At 41.0% G+C, this 19,708-nt stretch overlaps 1 protein-coding gene across 3 annotated transcripts in view; it reads left to right on the plus strand.

Annotated features, from left to right (window-relative positions):
• PARP8 (poly(ADP-ribose) polymerase family member 8) overlaps positions 1-19,708 on the plus strand; it is a 161,352-nt gene that overhangs the window by 102,062 nt on the left and 39,582 nt on the right. For all 3 annotated transcript variants that reach the window (XM_039544888.1, XM_039544889.1, XM_039544890.1), the window contains 6 exons: positions 583-673; positions 6,016-6,082; positions 8,149-8,274; positions 11,035-11,599; positions 13,700-13,753; positions 13,857-13,952. In XM_039544888.1, the coding sequence (XP_039400822.1) occupies positions 583-673; positions 6,016-6,082; positions 8,149-8,274; positions 11,035-11,599; positions 13,700-13,753; positions 13,857-13,952 (999 nt within the window). The remainder of the gene's footprint in view (positions 1-582; positions 674-6,015; positions 6,083-8,148; positions 8,275-11,034; positions 11,600-13,699; positions 13,754-13,856; positions 13,953-19,708) is intronic.

Raw genomic sequence — 19,708 nt, forward strand, 5'->3', positions numbered from 1 at the left:
TCCGATAGATGGTGCTGGGACGCACCGGCACCTGAAGTGGAGCACCCACACAGACACATATCTTGAAGAACCTCAGTTACTGCACAAGGTGAGTAACCTTCTCTTTCTCTTTTCATTATTTTCTCACTTTGCTATCACATCTGTGCAATAACCTCCCTTTACAAGGGTGAAAGTTAATGATTCTAGGAATAGTATTAGCATCTGTACTGATATAATTTCCCCAGGTAAACGTGGTACACAGGATGGTTCTGTCTGCCCCTGAACCCTCATGAATACCTGACTCTCCTGTGTTAGGATTTCTTTAGTCTCAAGGCAAGGGGGAATATGCCATCTGGTTTCTTCTAGCCGTCTACTGTGGGGCCAGTTGTATTTCCCACCCTGTTCACTCTTTTTGCTCTCCTCTTGAGCTAGTATCTCCTAGTGGATGGAGCAGAGCCAGGAGTGGGCAAACAGATGAAAATAATAGCTTAGATGAGTACATTCCATTGAATATTTCACCAGCACAAGGGTTGACTGACAAAACATAAACAGCTCCTGATGATGGCTAATGATTTTTGTTGTTTTCCTTTTCTCTGGAATCAGGAAGAGATTGCTGTGGCTTGGGATGTAATCCGCACAGAGCCTATAATAGTGCGATTGCACTGTTCACTTACACAGTACTTAAATGGTCCAGGTTAGTCACATTTGCATTTTTCCTGTGCTGTGTACAATGTCTTAGTTGTGAGCCATGTGTAGGGTAGCAGATATACATGTTCATTGCTGAAAATATATCTGCACATGTTTAACTTTACTATCGTGAGTGGTCCTAGTGACTTCAAGTTAAGCCTCTGCATAAGTGTTTGCACAATCAATATTAAGGGCATGTCTACACTGCCCTGGAGTTTGGACTAAAAGAGTGTTGACAGCAGTACACACCGAAGTGCTGTGCTATAATTTCCCTGTGTGGACACTGTGGATGTGAATGTAAAAGTCTTGTGTTTGCAACTCTTTAAAGAGGACTACATTCGTGCAAACTCGGACCTTCATGTTCATGCCCATAGCATCCACATGGAGGAGTTACAGTACAACACTTTCATGTGAACTGCTATTCACACCCACTGAGGCTTCCAATCCTGGCTCTCAGTTCAGATCTAAGTCTGTGGGAGAATTCTGCCCCTGAACGATGAAGATATTTTTCCGATCATGATTTGTCTGGGAAAAATACCCTATTAAGTCATTTCTTAGGGAGTACATTGTCTGCAGCTGCTTTCTGCAAGCAGTGTTCTGTTCATTATATCAGTACCTTATTTATGCTTGGCTTAGTGTCTTGTTTCACTACATCTTACTATTTGAATATATATATTTTTTATAAATGTTCATGTGTTTATTTGTTGCAAATAGCTATTGTAACTTTATGTTAACATTTATTATTGTGTTAGCCAACTCCAATATGAAATCAAAATTCTAACACACTCAGCAACAGAGGTTGAACTTTGCAAATCCTTATCCAGCTGGATATGTTCTAGCAAGACCATAAGTGACAATAAAACTTCTGCACTTGTGACAAGGTTAAAACAGGAATTATGGGCCCCAATCCTGCAGCTAACTTTGTGCAGAAGCACCCTTGAGCCTGTATGCAGTCAATTGCAGGATCAGGGCGAGAGACAGGTGCTTTGCCATTATTGATCTTATGAGTATAGTGCAGTTGCTGTTTCTGCCGGTGATTTTCAGTAAAAAAGAACAATGAGCTCAATCTCACATATTAATATATGAAGGAACTCTCTCTCTTCTCAACCTTTCCCCATGAAACACTGTTCTGAGTAATAACTTGTTATTACCTTATGGTATGTATATCTTTCCTTTTGTGTCTGCCATTCACTGATGGAAGAAACAGATGTACCATATGCTCAAAGGGAGGCTGGCTGCTGTTTCAGATGTGTTATACAGAATACAAGTGTTTTGAAACTTCTGTTCTTATTTAGTACCTAGCCAGATTACTACCAATGTGCTCTTTTCCATTTTTTATGAGTAGTATGGAATTTTTTATATTGAAAAGATACCTCTAGGTTCCTGTTTTGGGAATATATGGAAAAAATAAATATATGTATATTTGCAAGGTTGCCCAACACATGCCATTATAAGATCCTGTTTTCACGTGCATATAATTTTGCCAACTTTAACTATTTAAGGTGAATATACACGGCATATATATTTAAAAAATGCAAAACAAAACCCATTCAATAGACTATAGTTTATGGACAGAAATAGATATTTTCCAAGAATTCATTTATCTGTACTATGATGAGTACTTGAAACCTTATTAGGAATGGGAGCAATGGATTTTCCATACTAAATGATATCACTGGTCCATCAGGCATAGGTGCTGGAACTAGGGCCTGGTCTACACTACGCGTTTAAACCGAATTTAGCAGCATTAAACCAAATTAACTCTGCACTCATCCACACAAGGAAGCCCTTTATATCTCCAGGCTATGATAGACAGAGGCCACAGCAGGGACTCAGCACAGTGCTGCGTGACAAGTGTAACGGAAAGCCAAAGAATCAAATGGATGCTCATGGAGGGAGGGAGGGGGGACTGAGGACTCCAGCTATCCCACAGTCCCCGCAGTCTCCGAAAAGCATTTGCATTCTTGGCTGAGCTCCCAATGCCTGAAGGGTCAAAAACATTTTCCCGGGTGTTTCAGGGTATATGTCGTCAATTTACACCCTTCCCCTCCCCCCCCAAAGGAAAGGGAAAAAAATAGTTTCTCGCCTTTTTCAATGTCACCCTATGTCTACTGCATGCTGCTGGTAGACGGGATGCTGCAGCGCTGAACAGCAGCATCCCCTCCCCTTCCCGGTGGCAGACGGTGCAAAATGACTGATATCCGTCCTCACCATCATCCCGTGAGTGCTCCTGGCTGGCCTCGGTGAGGTCGGCAGGGGACGCCTGGGCAAAAATGGGAATGATTCCCTGTTATTCCCGGCAGATGGTACAGAAGAATTGAAAACCGTCCTCATCATAGCAACTGGCAGCTGAGCGCCTCCCCCCCCTTTCATGTCTAATGAAGATTCTGTACTCCCTGGACTATCATAGCAGCGGGAGGCTGCCTCCTCCTCATTTTATCTCACTAAAAAGTCAGTGTTTCTTATTCCTGCATTCTTTATTACTTCATCACACAAATGGGGGGATAACTGCCATGGTAGCTCAGGAGGAGTGTGGGAGGAAGGAAGCAACGGGTGGGGTTGTTGCAGGGGCACCCCCTAGAATGGCATGCAGCTCATCATTCCTGCGGGATATCTGGGGCTCTGACCCGGAGCGGCTGTGCTCTCTGGTTCTCTAGTAGACTTGCCCCATATTCTAGGCAGGACTGACTCTATTTTTAGACAAAACATAAAGAAGGGAATGATCCGGGGAGTCATTCCCATTTTTGTCCATGAGCCCCTGGCCAACCTCAGCGAGGCCAGCCAGGAGCACCCATGACAGCAGCAGACAGTACAAAAGGATTGATAACCGTCATCGCCAATTTCCAATTGCAGACGGTGATGTAGGGCTGGTAACCGTCTCTGCTACCTTGCAAAGGCGAATGAATGCTGCTGTGTAGCACTGAAGTACCACGTCTGTCAGCAGCATCCAGTACACATACGGTGACAATGACAAAAGGCTAAATGGGTTCCATGGTTGCCATGCTATGGCGTCTGCCAGGGCAATCCAGGGAAAAAGGGTGCGGAATGATTGTCTGCCGTTGCTTTCACGGAGGAAGGATTGAGTGATGACATTTACCCAGAATCACCCGCGACACTGTTTTTGCCCCATCATGCATTGGGATCTCAACCCAGAATTCCAATGGGCGGGGGAGACTGCGGGAACTATGGGATAGCTACGGGATAGCTACCCACAGTGCAACATTCCGGAAATCGACGCTAGCCTCGGTACATGGACGCACACCACCGAATTAATGTGCTTAGTGTGGCTGCGTGCACTCGACTTTATACAATCTGTTTTAAAAAACCAGTTTCTGTAAAATTGGAATAATCCCATAGTGTAGACATACCCTAGGAGTGCTGGGGGTGCTGCTGCACAGCACCCTCACTATACGAATTGTTCCAGCTCCACTGCCATCAGGTCTGGTATCCTCCTTCTGGCAGTGTCCATTACCTGATGTTTAAAAGGAAGTGAAATGCACCATGGCAGTTCTGAAATGCAGCACATCCCATGCTAATTGTGTGGAAAAGGGCTCCTAAACCCTTCAGGAAATCAGGCAATCATCTTATGCTCTGAAATATGAGATTTAGTTACACTTTAGAATTTATAAATCTAAATACATTGTTACTGCTAATCACATTACCCATCCCATTTGAAAATCCAACCACAGTTTGTCTCAGAAAGATTAAACAGCATTTAAATAATAGCACTGCACAAAGGGATAAAAAAAATCAACAGCTGTTTCTTTGAAAGAAAGGAAATTTGAGGGAGATGGAAGATATGTTTTGAATTATTTGCAAATGAAACAATCATTCTAAAGAGCACCTGGCAAACAGTGGCATTTCAGATTAGAACTGGCATTTTTATTGCCTTTAAAAAAAAAATTATCAGAATAACATATGCTTAAAAATCACGATTTCATTCTGATAAAAGTTAACTTCAAATATTGAGCCAAATCTTTAGGATCTCTTTTTTTTCAGTGTAATCGTTATAGTTCTTTTCTTTTCTTACAATAATGAAATGCATTTGTTTGGACGACATCAATGCTTGTAATATATGCTCGTTGTTATCCTGCCTCAAAGAATTGAGATTTCTTCAATAAGTGCTTGGTGCCATCTGCCATTTCAATCTAGTAAATGTTACAAAAGGATTTTGGTAATACTAGAACTGGAAGCTTGTTTCCAGCCTCCACGTCTTATGTTTTCAGTTATCTGAGCCAATAAATATGGGCATATTGATGGTGGGAATGGGATGAAGATGTCTGTATCCTATCACATAAATGATGACATCTGAGCTTCCTTGATGAAAGTTCAGAACAGTCATTGTCTATGGGATTCATACATGATGCAGTCAGATGACAAGCTGCCTGGATCTTCTACTGAACTGCCTTCAAAAAACAAACCCTACAGATAAAAGAAATTGGTAGGTTTTCTTTACATTCTAAGAGATAAAGACAGGGAACAGATAAATGTCTGAGTAAGTTTGACCATCTCTGCATGCGGACAGATTGGGCTAATTCTAGTGTCCTATAATAGTTCAGGGGAACTTGAATAAATTAAATTTTTGTACAGAAAATATTCTTTTTTTACCTTCTGCAACAAAAATATTCCAGATCTCCTACACTTTTAAAAAGTTCTGGAATGAGCATTGGGTAGGAAGGCCTCTCAGAGAGAAAACACTTTGCTCCAGAAAATATGGTGTGGTGCTGATGAGATACTAAAGGATCTATGGCAAGTCCTCTTTGGGGAAGAGCCTAATTCTACCCTCAGTCAGTCTGGTGTGAAAACGGGAATATTGTTGATTTCAGTGAGGTTGCTTTGCATTTACATGGTGTAATTGAGGGCAGAATTTGGTCCAAAGTCTCAAAGGGCTTTTAAAGAATAGTGAACAGTAAGTAAAGAAAGGCAAGTAATGGAACCTCCACTTCCCCACCAAAAAGAGATTAAAATGAGTAAGTAAATCAGTAAATCTTTTGAAGGTGGGGGAGGGTAATGCTCCCTGCAAAAAGAGATTTAAAAGACTAGAACCGTTTACTTGGAAATGAGATGGCTATGGCTGGAATTGGTTTGCTGAACAGGGTGGGCCAATACTCTGAAGTGGTACTCAGGTGCTTGGCTGGCTGGTTCTTGCTCACGTGTTTAGGTTCCTTACTGGCTCAGGCAAGAGTACCGCCCTCACCATTGTTTCCATGATGTTTCCCAAGTATAAATTAGCACAGAATATTGCCTGTAGATATCAAACCACTAATAGAATAAGTACGTCTCTGTGATAGCCTGTTCTAGCATGGCAATTCCTATTTACACATATCATCAATATTGCGTTTTCTGCAGTACCCACCGTGGATGTATTTCAGATCTCTACTAAGGAAAGATTTGGGTTGGGACATCAGCTGAAAAAGTAAGTTCTGGAAGAAATTTAATATGATCTTGCTTAATGCATTATCATTACAATCATCTTACGTTAGCTCTTGCATTGGGTCAAGACACATTTAACAACAGGGTTGTAGTTCTCTTTGGGCCAAATGGCTCCTGACTGCTTTTTCAGTTAAAAAGTCCACTTCCTCCTTTCAAATTGTTTTGACAGTGCTGACAAATAAGAGGTAATCCCTGTAAATGTTCCCCTTGCCATTTACTGCAGTTTTATAAACTGTACTGTCTAAAGTTTGTGAAATCAAAGAGGATGCAGCTAAGAATCATAAAATTGTAGGACTGGAAGGGATCTCGGAAGGTCATCTAGTGCAGTGGTTCTCAAAGCCAGTCCGCCACTTGTTCAGGGAAAGCCCCTGGCGGGCTGGGCCGGTTTGTTTACCTGTCGCGTCCGCAGGTTCGGCCAATCGTATCTCCTACTGGCTGTGGTTCACCGCTCCAGGCCAATGGGGGCTGCAGGAAGGGCGGCCAGCACGTTCCTCGTCCTGCGCCGCTTCTTGCAGCCCCCATTGGCCTGGAGCGGCGAACCGCGGCCAGTGGGAGCTACGATCGGCTGAACCTGCAGATGCAGCAAGTAAACAAACCGGCCTGGCCCGCCATGGGCGTTCCCTGAACAAGCGGTGGACCGGCTTTGAGAACCACTGATCTAGTGTAGTCCCCTGCACTCATGGCTGGACTAAGTCCCATCTAGACTATGTTTTATTTCATATGGCAACTTAGATTTTAAGCTCTATGAGGCAGGCAACCTGTTATGTACAATGCCTAACACAATGGGGCTCCAATCTGCGATGGGTGACTTTGAGGTTCTACCACAAAAAACACTTGGGCACTGATTTTCTGAGGTCAGTAAGGCAGAGTAGATGAAAAGATTTAGCAGTTTCATGTAGCCAGTTCAAGACTTAGTTCAGTTTAGTTAAAATTCTGACGATTCATCTTTTTGCAAATTCTCATTATTAATATTAATAATTAATGTGAATAATTACTATTAATAAAATGACAATGTAAGTTTACGGGTACGTCTACACAGCAAAAACAACTCTGCAGGCTTATATCCCAGGTCAACTGACTTAGCTCACAGTGCTTGCACTGCAGGACTAAAAATAGCAGTGCAGACATTCAGGCTCAGGCTGGAGCCCTAGGCTGGAAACACCCCACCCTTGCCAGGTTTCAGAGCTTAGGGCTCTGACCCCCAGCATCTCCACAGTTATTTTTAGCCCTGAAGCACAAGAACAAGTCAGTTGACCTGGTCTCTTAGAGTTGCTGCTGTGGGGATTTTTTTGCTGTGTAGATGTACCCTAAACATCTACACCTTTAAAAAAAAGAAAAAAAAGGCAGTTTGGTTCCATAAAGAAATCTTTTGCTGGTAGGTTTAAAGAACCAATCAGAAATAATCAGTACAGTGCTTAAATAACCTTGCAGATTAACATTATTAAAAATCTGTGCAGTAATTTGAAATTGAGAAAAAAGTAATCAGTTCCTTATATTACATTTAATTCCCTATAGTACCCGTGAGTGGTACATTAGATAGCCTTTACAAGAGGCATACACAATGCATTTTTGTGTAATACATTTTGTCAGGCAGAGGGGGGAGATCTGTGATTGTACATCTACATAACTATGCAGTTAAATCAAAAATTTTAAATAGCCATAGGTCTCATGGCCCCTTATCACTTTTGAGGGCAAGAAGATCTTCATCTTTTGAAAATCAATGAAATAGCCAGTTAAGCCAGCACTACCATCTATTTTAACAGTACCACCCATGCATCTCAAACCTAAATGCTCACAGTTTCTGCATCTCTCTGACAAAGATACTTTCACGTCTTTCATCTTTGAGATGTATATGATGTATACTTATATAGCTTATATTAATAACACTGTCATTTTTTAAAGAGCCAAGTACTGGCCTCAATCCATGCATGTGACTATCAAGTTCTTCATTTAGAATGAGGCCACTACATGGCTTTAAGTGATGAATGTACAGGTGTTAGCTTTACAATTACTGTGACTTGGCTATGATTGTCTTTTCCTCCTTTACAGAATAATGCAGACATTTGTTACACAGCAGTGGAAAAATAGCAAAGAAAAATCAAATTGTACGCACAATAAGAAAGTGTCTGAGAAAAAGGTGAAATCCCCTCTGCACATCTTTTCTACATTGCGCAGGTAATACCAGGCGAAATGCTTTTATTATCACATGCTGTTCAGATTCCACAGTATACTTTAGATTTAGCAGTTTAGTAGAAATGTTGACTTTTCTCCAAAGAGAAGTATTTTGTTTATATCTTACCTCTTGGGTCTTGTTCCCTCACCTTGTATGATTTCAAGAACTAACTAGGAGCTACAGCAGTTTCCAAGATTATTCTGGGGGGAGATGGGAGCATTTTCATGTCCTACCCTCTAAAAGACCCTGACTCATCTAGAACTGGAATTCACTCATTGTATACTGTTAAACTTGGCTGTGTGCGCTATTATTAGTTTAGTAGGCAGACTGTTATTTTATTAGCCATAGTTAAGGCTAAAATTTTGTCATGGTTATTTTTAGTAAAATAACTAAAAATATTTTACTGCCTGTGACATGTCACAGACAATAAACAATAAAAATTCACGGAAGACGTGACCTGTCTGTGACTTTTGCTGCTGCAGCTCCATGGTTTCCCCCCACCACCGTGATGGCTGGGAGCTGCGGGGTTCCCCCTCCGCCCACGGTGGGTTGGAGCTGCAGGGTGAGCATATTTGCCAAATTGAAAACGGGACATCCCAGCCGCTCGCCCGAGTCGTTACTCCTCCCCCCCACAAACACACACACGAGGCTGTCGACCATTGCTGGAACCCTGTGGAGGCCCCCCTCAGGAGTCTGTCACCTGTTGCTGGAGCTTTTCAGGGCACCCCCGTCACTGCTGTAGCCTGACGCTGGAACCATGTCAGGTCCCCGCTGGCTGAGTCCGGCAGTCCCTGTGTCTGAAGCAGAGAATGTCAGGGAGGTCTCTAGAAGTCGGATTCGATGACTTCCATGACCTCTGTGACATAAATGTAGCCTTAGCCATATTATCCCGCTAGTTTTATTGCTGTCCAAGTTTGTTTTCCATAATTGTATTTTTCTTCACTTTCATAAAAAAATGTGTATGATATTTCAAGGAGTAGGGGCCTGATTTTCAGAGGTGCTGTGCAGTGACACCTCCTATTGACTTCATTAGGAAGCATGCATGCTCAGCACTTCTGAAAATCACTCACCAGGACTTGAAAGGCCCAATCCTGGAGGTACTTATACACATGCATAACTTTCCTCATGTGAATAGTCCTTTTGAATCCCATTGAGTTCATACTACCATGTGTAAAGTTATTCATATACTTAAGTGCTTCTGTGTCTTTCAGGAGTGTAGTTCATCTGATGTAGCACTTTTTCCTATTTTGGGGGGGTTGGCTGATCACTCCCTCTTTGGGTTTGGGTGATCCTTTGAGCATCTCTGGTGCTTGATGAATTTCTTGTATTCTAAGTTTCACATGTAACAGTGAGTGGTACAACAGACCCAGATTGGCGATGGGTTGGATACTGTATCCATACAGAGGTGTTGAGGGGTATTTATATTTACAGGAAATAAAAGAGGAAGATGGAATTGTGAGCCAGAGGCTTTCGCACTCTGTACCAAACATTCACACAAGGTGTAGCATTTCAAAACACAAACACTCTCTCTCTCTCTCTCTCTCTCTCTCTCTCTCTTTTCCTGGGGTTTGGTTTTATTCGCAAATTGAATACAAAAGCCAACCCAATCTTTCTCCCCTAGACTCTGCTGCAACTAAAATTCCTCTCAAAAGGCTGTTTAGCCCATACACTAAGCCTCCTTTCTTTGTTAAGAGTACCATTCCCATCTCCCTTATATCCATGTATGGTAATGAATCATTTACAAGAGTGAGTCAGCACATTCACTGAACATTTTCCAGGAGGATCACCATTTGCTAACAGTATGGGTAAACACTTCCAGCCTGTTAAAGGGATGTTTTCCCTTGGGATTTCATTTCTCTTCTTTTTGAGCAAACCAAAAAGGTTTCACTTTGATATAAGGATGGAAAAATGATTCAGGAAGGTTTAATTTTGCCTAATACCAGCTCTCTTTGTACTAGGTAAACAAATTTTAAATATTAGAAAAAATGATCCAGATCATATAAATGTTGCTTCATCTGTGCCTTGATTCTTTGTTTTGTTGATATATATATTAGGTGTGATTACCCTCTTACATTACGCTGCTGCCAATCAGGAGTACACTGAAGTAAAACCACTTGAAGTGAGAAGAGAATCAAGCCAAACTGTCTTCTACAAAATAATCAGATTATGGGAGGGGGGAGGTTTGTTTGTTTTTTGTTTTGTTTTGTTTTTTTTAAGAATGTTTCAGTTGAGATAAATGCGAGTGACTGGATACAAGCTTCTGCAGCAGTTAAAATTCTAAGAGCCCATTATATCCTGCAATTGATCTGCATGCAAAACTCCTCCGGCATGTGGTGTCTAGAAATTAGCATGGCTTGAAAGAACCATGCTATAACAATTGTGCAAGAGATGTAGATTTACCTTTTTGATTGAAGAAGTCTGTTGCTCCATGTGAAAAATATTGTCATGATTTTCAAAAATAGATGCCTAAGTAAGTAGCCTGATTATGAACTTAGGAGCCTAAATTTAGGCACCTATTTTTTTTTAAATCATGGCCTATGCCTATAGCTAGTCAGATACACAGATATACATACTACTAATTATATAATTTTAGGAATGAAATCTGTATACAAATTTGCATAATCCATCAATGTCACTCTTTCTTCTGCGTTAAATAGAAATACCTTGTTTATATGTGTATTTATATGTAAAGTTGTGTGTTTATTGTTTCATGGAGTTTTTTATTGTTCCTGTACTAGGTTTTCCCCTTGTTTATTTTTAAGGTCGCCAAGTTATCCTCCACCTGGCTGTGGTAAAAACAAATCAAAATTGAAATCTGAACAAGATGGCATCTCCAAAACTCACAAGCTGCTGAGAAGGACTTGTTCTAGCACAGTTAAGTCTGAGGATGTGTGTGCCACAAAGTCTCACAGAACTTTTGGCCGTTCATTGTCTAGTGATCCTAGGGCTGAGCAGACAATGGCTATTAAATCGCACAAACTGTTGAATCGTTCTTGCTCGGCAGCTGTCAAGCAAGAAGAATGCATCACTCTAAAGCCCCAAAAACTCCTAAGCAGATCATGTTCCGGGGATCCTCGATGTGAGCACAATAGCACCTTGAAGCCTCACAAACTTTTAAGCAGGTCTTATTCCAGTAATCTTAGAATGGAAGAATTAGATGGACTGAAGAATCACAAGTTACTCAGCAAGGCTTACTCCAGTGCCCCTAAGTCATCCAAAATGGAGTTTTTCAAAGAACCCACCATAGCAGAGGGCAGGAGGCTCTCTCTTACCTCAGGGCTTATTGGTATCTTAACGCCATCTTCCTCATCACCTTCGCAAGCTGCTGTGCGTAATAATCATTATTCTTTCTGTTTGTTTGTTTTTCCTCTTGCTTGTTTTTTAAAATGGATTAATATCCAGGGCATACATAAATGCATACGTCAAGAAGGATTTAACGTTAAATAAAACACATTGGAAGTTACCTTTTTGGTCAATATTAAACAAAAACCTGTACACATACATATCTGTCATACTAACTGAGACCACACAGGCTAAGACCGAGCTTTTATGTCTAGCCCTGAGTAAGGGACAGCATGCTGCTGTGCCACAGGAGCAGCTCAGTCACATAGGTCCTTCCCTGGTTCCTCTCTTGCTCCATGGGGGAAATAATCTGCTGATGGTCCCATCCAGTAGTAAGTTCCTTCTCCCTTCATGCTGGTCAGCACATTGAAGGGAGTGGAGTTAAGGCTGTACCCGCTCCTTGTAGGCACTGGTGTAGGGGGAGAGTAATATTCAATGGGTATTTGCTTCCTCCATAGCCTATGCATAGACTGGTGATATGGGTATGTTGAGCAGGGGATTGAAGCCCATTTTTCCCCCTGGCAGCCACCTGGGGCAAGTCCCATACATGCCCATACAGTTGATCTTGTTTTGGGTTGGGAAACCCAACCCAAAGAGTTAACGTACATTTTACTAAACATAGCAAATACACTTCAATTTTAGTTCTGTCTGTAACTGATCACTAAATGTTTAAGAGTAAGTAAGAGCGAGTTTGCTTTCCTGTTTCAAGGCATTGGGAGGCAGTGCTTTTTGTCTTACATGTTAGATGTGGGGAGCTGGACTCAAGAGATCTGGGTTCTAGTCACAACTTTACCATTGATAAGTATGGTATCTCAGTTTCCCCACCTCGACAGAACTCTGAGATCCTTGGTCGAATGGTGCTATGTAAGTCTAAAATATTATTAAATATTCTAACTGTAATGAAATTACATTAATAGTGTTTCAGCCTACTCATGGTAAATTAGTCTAATAAGTCAACTATGAGCAACTCTCACTGTATCTAAAAGCAATAATATAGTGTGACTTATAAAGCTGCTGTGTGCATGTTACTTGGTTGTTTCTGTAACTGGAACAACCAAAATTAATGAAAGATTAACTGAAAAGTTTTTACCTGCTCTCACCTATGTTTGGGATTTATTTTTCACTCTGAACCATCGATGGTGTCTCTGCTTTAGGAACCTGAATAAGCTCCCACTTAAAGTCAATAGAAATAATCCCACTGACTTTGGTGAAATCAGAACTACTAATAAAAACATTTTTGTCATAATACATGAATATTGAGGGAAATCAGCCTGTATGCAGTCAGGTGCAACTCCATTGACTTCAGTGGAATGGCATCAGGACGTACTTTGGCACTTTACTTATTAAAATCCTAGCTCCTTTCCAAAGACCTGCCAAGATACTTGGAGTGCTGTACAGGAAAAGAAGCAGCAGGGGAGGGAAAAGAAAGGTTCCACAAATAAGCAGCTTGGTTCATCTCCCACTGAAGTAAAAAAGATGGTTTGAGACAGATGTCAGGGGGAGGGAGTTCCACATCTTAGTGGTCACCATAGCAAAGATACCTTCCAAAGGAATGTGTGATAACACTTTGAAATAAAGTGTCAGAAAGAAGGTCTGAGCATAGATACTTGTTAGGATGAGGATCAAGGAAGAGGTTTCATGAAAAGTATAGTGGAAAGAGATTTTCTACTTTTTTTGTTTTAAAAGGCATGTTAGTAATTCAAGTCTAAACACATAGTCCATATTATATATGTGTAGAGAAGCAGGATACACACAAAAAAATAAAGAATTCTATTCGTCTTTAAAATAATTGCTTAGATGTTTGTACATTAATATGGAGTCAAAGTACCAGTGATTCTTTTTGATATTAGAGTTTTTAGGGTGTTTACAGATAAAGCAAAAACTCTCTAGGCAAGAGGTAAAGAAACAGATTAATTTATTTTGTCTGATCTATGCAAACTAGAGATATTTCCAGATGCCAATATTGTTTAATTCACAGACCTTCATAGAAAAAAATACAAGTGTTCTTACCATTTCCACAAGAAACCTGCAGTATCTCTTCTAATTAGCTCTAGCACTGAAGTTGCTTGACCTTTTTTCTTACAGCCGAATTATGGTGCAAAATGCATTCCAATACGAGACAATGGCTTTCTTGTGCAGGTAGGATGTCATGCTTAATCTGTTTTAGAAATACTTTAGAGCAGGAGCTGTCTATTAATTATTTTTAAGCAGATGTTATTGTTCTCACTTTCATTGTTCTCAGACTGTTGAGTTTGCTGAGCAGCGGATACCAGTGCTGAATGAATACTGCGTAGTTTGTGACGAACCACATGTGTTTCAGAATGGCCCCATGCTGAGGGTAAGTTGAATGTGGCTGAGTTATGTGATGCATATTTTTTATGTCTGAAATAGCCATAGACAACAAAAACCTGTTAGAATATTCTCAAGTTATTCTGGATGCACTGCATCACAATATTCTGTTTGGATATGATTTTTTTTAATGCACATTAGACGGAACAAGCTGTCTCACGGGGAAGTTAATTACTGCCCAGCCATTCCTGTACAAATTGAAGTTCAGGAAAACACAAGGGAGACAGCAGGAGTGGACCCTAAACTTGCATACTTGCTGCTCACAGGACAAGACTTCCTAGGGTTTGTAAAGCTACTTCTGGTGGAGGGGTCAGAAGACGGCAGTAGCCTCGGGACCAGTACTGTGACTCCAGGAAATATCCCTCCTCTCATCTTCTCTGAATTAGCTCAGGACTTATTTTCTGCACCTGGGGAGTCCCAGAACTCTAGATGAAAAAGGAGGCAAGATAAAGCACTGGGGACCAAAATCTTGGCCCAGAATCAAAAGGTGGATTTTGAGAGATCCAGGGACCCACTTTGCATCAAAATTGATGAAGAACTTATGTGTAATGCTCCACATTCGGGCTGTGTGAACCTCAGTCTATCATTCACAGACTGATGGCCTCATGGAACGCTTTAACAGAATGCTGAAGAGCATGACATGGAAAGCAGAGTCAAGATAGGAAAAATTGGGATACCTTGCTACCCTATCTAATGTTTGCTATAAGAGAGGTTCCCTGGCTTCCTCTGGGTTTCCCCCCTTTGCTATATAGTCACCACTCCCACAACATATTGGCTTTTGCGAGAGAGGACTGGTAAGAAGAGCCCAATCAGGGAAGGGACATCATTGAGCGTGTGATGCAGATGTGGGATAGAATAGCCCAAGTCACCCCCATAATGCGGGAGCACATGTAAGGAGCACAAGAGACCCAACAGACCTATTACAATCATTGAGCAAAGATTCGGAAATTCCAGATGGGAGATTGGGTAATGGTGCTGGTGCCCTCAGCAGAAAGCAAGCTCTTGGCCAGATGGCAGGGGCCATACCAAGTTATAGAAGCTGTTGGGGAGGCTGACTATAAGATTTGACAACCTGGTCACCAAAAACAAGAGAAGTTCAACCATGCTAACCTATTGAAGCTCTGGCAAGACAGAGAAACGTATATAGTCACCCTAGAGACACCACCCCAAAAAAATAAATCTCAGGGACAGATAAAAATATTGCCCAAATTGACCACTGAACAACATATAGAGGTCATCAAAATGATTGAACGGAATCATGATATGTTCTAGGAAAAGCCAGGCAGAACCATAGAAATCCCTTACCACATCATCATGGATCCAGGAGTAAAAGTTAAGGTTAAACCATATCGGATCCCGGAGGCTAAAAGAGAAGAGATCAGTATTGAAGTTAAGGGGATGCTGGAGCTGGGAGTTATTGAGGAGTCCCATAGTCAATGGTCCAGCCCAGTCATTCTGGTATCTAAGCCAGATAGTACAATAAGATTCTGCAATGACTTCTGAAAAATTAAATTAGGTGTCCCAGCTCGATGCCTCCTCCATACCTTGTATTTTTAGTATTTCCCAGATATTCCCCTAGAAAGTACAGTAGAACCCCTATTTTATGAACTAATTTGGAATTGAGGCAGTCCTAAAATAAAAAAGTTCATAAAATTGCACACCTCAGTTAGAGTGGGTATAGTGCAGTGTATATATGGTGCATTGCATTGCTTTCTCCTTGTCCTTCAAACCACTGCAAAGTGATTTCCAGTGCCCCAAAGGTATCGGTACATGAAGTGATAAAGACTTGTTTCAACATCACTTTCATTATGTGATTTTGTTCCAATCCCTGACCCTCGCCATTGAGATAAATGGTTCATATAAATGGTCATTTTTCAGATTGGTGTTCATAAAATCAAGGTTCTACTCTATAGGCAATTTTCAATGGTTTCATAAACTTTAAGGCTAGAAGGGACCATTAGATATCTAGTCTGACCTCCTGTAAAACAGAGAACATAGAATTTCATTCAGTTACTCCCCCATTGAGCCCTTTAACTTGGGATGAATCCGAGATAAGAAATTCTGCATAAAAGGGTAACAATTAAGATACTGCCTTGGGAAAATCAGCTTTGGGATTACTTTACTTGCAGAGCACTTTTTTGCCTGGATGAAAAATTTCAAGAGAGTCTGACTACACCTTGCTAAAGAGTTCTTAAACACTTAAGCAGCAAAGAGTCCTGTGGCACCTTATAGACTAACAGACGTATTGGAGCATGAGCTTTCGTGGGTGAATACCCACTTCGTCGGATGCATCCATCTGTTAGTCTATAAGGTGCCACAGGACTCTTTGCTGCTTTTACAGATCCGGACTAACATGGCTACCCCTCTGATACTTAAACACTTAAGAGTCCTTAAACACTGAGTTCTGGAGTAAACCCATGCTCAGTGTTGAGAACATGAGGTATAGGTTGGGGTGGCTCTGTGCTGGGAATAGACAGAGAAAGTAATCACTGTAAATGTGCTGAGAGCTCCTTAGTTTGAGCTGGATTTCTAAGGTGAAATTATCTCTATGAAGCTTTGCCTTTTGCCATCTCTGTTGAAGGTAAACAGGAGTTGTGGATATTTAGTTGTATTTGTGCCTATACAGCCATTTGTTGAGCATGGTGTAGAGCTGCAACATACCAGCAGGAGCTCAAGGAGATAAACTTGCTCACTGAGCTTCTTAGCGTGTAGCAAGAGCATGATGTCTGCTATTCCCTTCAGACAGTGCAGCATCTCTTTCAGCCTCATGCATCCAACTAGGTCCCCTGACTGACGCAAGGGATGGTGTCCTCTACCCATTCCTTTCCAGTGCTGCTGTGGTGTCTTGCATTTCAGGCCAGACATAGTGGGAGTTAAAGTGTGGATGCCCATTGTGCCCTCACCCCCTCTGCTTGAAATTTTGCACCTGAAGTGCAACTGCAATGGTCTGTGCCTTTAAGAGATTTGGTAGATTCAACATATACCAGGAAATATACCTAGATCTGATTGTGATGTAGACAAGGTGAGCTCCTTGAGGCCACAGTAAAGATCTGCTTGTTTGCGTCTGGTTACACCTACCCTGCACACTTCTTTCAGCCATGGGTAATGTACATATGCATGTAGACCTCTAGTCCAGGTATAAATAGCAGCGTAGACCAGAGGCATGGTTTGGGTGAGTAAAGTAAAAACACATCTGAGGGGTGTGGATATGTACCCGACTACATAACCTACACGGCTCTCTACTTAGAAAGGCCTGGCTTGGGTATCTACACTACTATTTTTATCAGTGTAGTCTCCCGCTGCCTCCCCAGTGCTGGAGTCTTTCCCCACTGCAGGAAAATACTCGCTGCAAGGAAAGACTCTGGCAGTGGGGAGCTGCTGAAGCCTTTCACTGCTTCCTTTCCTCTGCCAGAGCCTTTCACTGGTAGCTACACACCACAGTGTGGACACAGCCTGCTTTTCACAGTGCCATGTAGCTACGTGTACACTACCTGCCATCTCCAGGGGTGGCATCTTGCGGGTGTAGCCTCTGTGTTAAGCTGCCTTCATGTCGGATACTAAACCAAAGACATTATAGCAGAAGAGTATAATTTTAATTATTATTGCTGACACTGCGGTAGGATGTTAGATTCTGTACCAACACTTACTAAAGGACAGTTTGTGATCCAAAGTTTATTCACCATCTAGCCATTGTGAATAAAAAAAAACAAACCTAGGAAGAAGTATCTTGAATCTGATCAACTTATTTTTGTTGAAATGAGTAATGGACTCAAAAGTCCTGACTTAGACTTGGCTGACTTGGAGAAGTCAAGACAATAAGCATAGGAAATACAAGAATACTGAAGTAACTATCTGTTTATCTTAGGCAAGATTGGATTAATTTAAAGTGCAATCGATGGACATTAATTAGATTGACATAATGGCAAATTTAAACACCATAAACCATTGCAGAAACTCGGTCCTGCTCAGCCACTGTTTCAAGTCTTGGTAAATGGTTACACCTTGAAGCATGCTTTGCACAGCGAACTTGAGCTCTGTCAGACTGGGCACAAAGCAAATTCCTGAATTAAGGGCTCTCCAGAAGAGAACACTCTACCCCAAATGAACATGACAAGGAATTTTCAGACTGTGAAGCCCAGTGGTTAAAATTTCCCCACTTTCAAATTTTCAATGACATTATTAATAATAATAATAAAAAAAATTGACCAGAAAAAAAATCTGGAAAAGCTGGTCAAAATTTTTCAACAATTGAAAAATGTCAGTGAAATGTCAGCACTTCGACATTTTTTTAAATTTTGCAAAAAAACAACATTTTTTATTGGTTTTTCAACTTACTACAGCCAGTGAGAGCAGTCCAGTCAGTCTCAACTGCTGACATGGTGTCTGAAGAGAGAATGCAGTCGTCATGGGCTTCACAGTGGCCAAGGAATTCAAAGTGTTGGTTCCTCTGCAACACTAACTTAACCTCCTTGTGTATATTATTGTATATCTTGTTTTATGTCTTATTGCTGAATATGTGTTCATTGGTCTCATTTGCGGAGGAGAATTGCTATTGTTCCCCCTTTTCCTAATTTATCTACGTGTCTGTCCTTACACTCTGAGCAACTCAGAATAGGAACTATCCTTTCTTGAATGTTTGGAAAGTACCTAGCACATTGTGGGTACTACTCAAAACAAATTTTTTTAAAGTTGTAATAAGTTTCACTTTGTGCATATATGGAGAAAAGTTATTTCAGTATTTCCAAACAGTGAGAACTCACTAGTTAAGGCCCTGAAAGCATGAGATCGGCTTAAAAATCATTAGATTTACACACACACACACACACACACACACGTTGGGTTATTTTTATTTGCATCCTGGATTTTAGCCTTTAGGGTGTCCTCAGGTCATGTTTTTTAAACTTTTCTCCACAACCATGACAACTAAAATTGTACTACACAAAAAATGAAGGCTGAGGGTCTCACAAAATCACCTAACTTCAGGAGCTGGAGCTTTAAGTAAAACACCAATATTGTAAGATTTGCAAAAACTCAGGGGGATTAGCCACTCTGTTTTGTTTATCCAAGGAACTATATTTATTGTATAGAATTCTGTCAATGTTTCATCAGAGGAAGTTGGAGCATGAATATTATTAAACATTTGTATTCCAGTAGCTCTCCAAGGTCCGAATCTAGGATCTCAATTCAGATCCCAAACTACAGTCACAAAATAGATTCTGAGAATTTCACTTTTCAACGTAGCAGATGAAGGCCATTTTATATGGATTATCCATTCAGTCAGCTACACAATTTATAGAATGCTATAAAGGGAGAATTACAATATAATACATAATTTGATAATGTGACTACCTGTTATTCATTAGGTAAACCGCTATGGCAAACCTGAGAGCCATAAGTTAAGTGAGAAAAAGGAGATTTAAGAGAAGACACGGTGATCATTTTTGTAGAAAACAAGAAAATGTACCTGGTAATTGGTTTTCTGCATTTGATCAATGGATGGGCTCCAGTTCTGTCCTTGATGCTGTACAAGGCACAGGAGACATAATCCCTAAAAAAGTTAACAGTTCAATTAATATGTAAACTAAATGAGGAAAGAACTAAAGGTAAACACTGGTATGTTTACATGTGAGGGTTCTCTGTGGAAGGTGCATACTGAATTGGGGGAACCAATTGGGAGTAAGTTAATGCTGAGAGTATCAGAGAGATTGAGGGGGGTTGAGGTTGTGGAGTCGGGGACCATTTTTG

Source organism: Mauremys reevesii, linkage group 6, assembly GCF_016161935.1.
Source record: "Mauremys reevesii isolate NIE-2019 linkage group 6, ASM1616193v1, whole genome shotgun sequence".
NCBI classification, from domain to species: domain Eukaryota; kingdom Metazoa; phylum Chordata; order Testudines; family Geoemydidae; genus Mauremys; species Mauremys reevesii.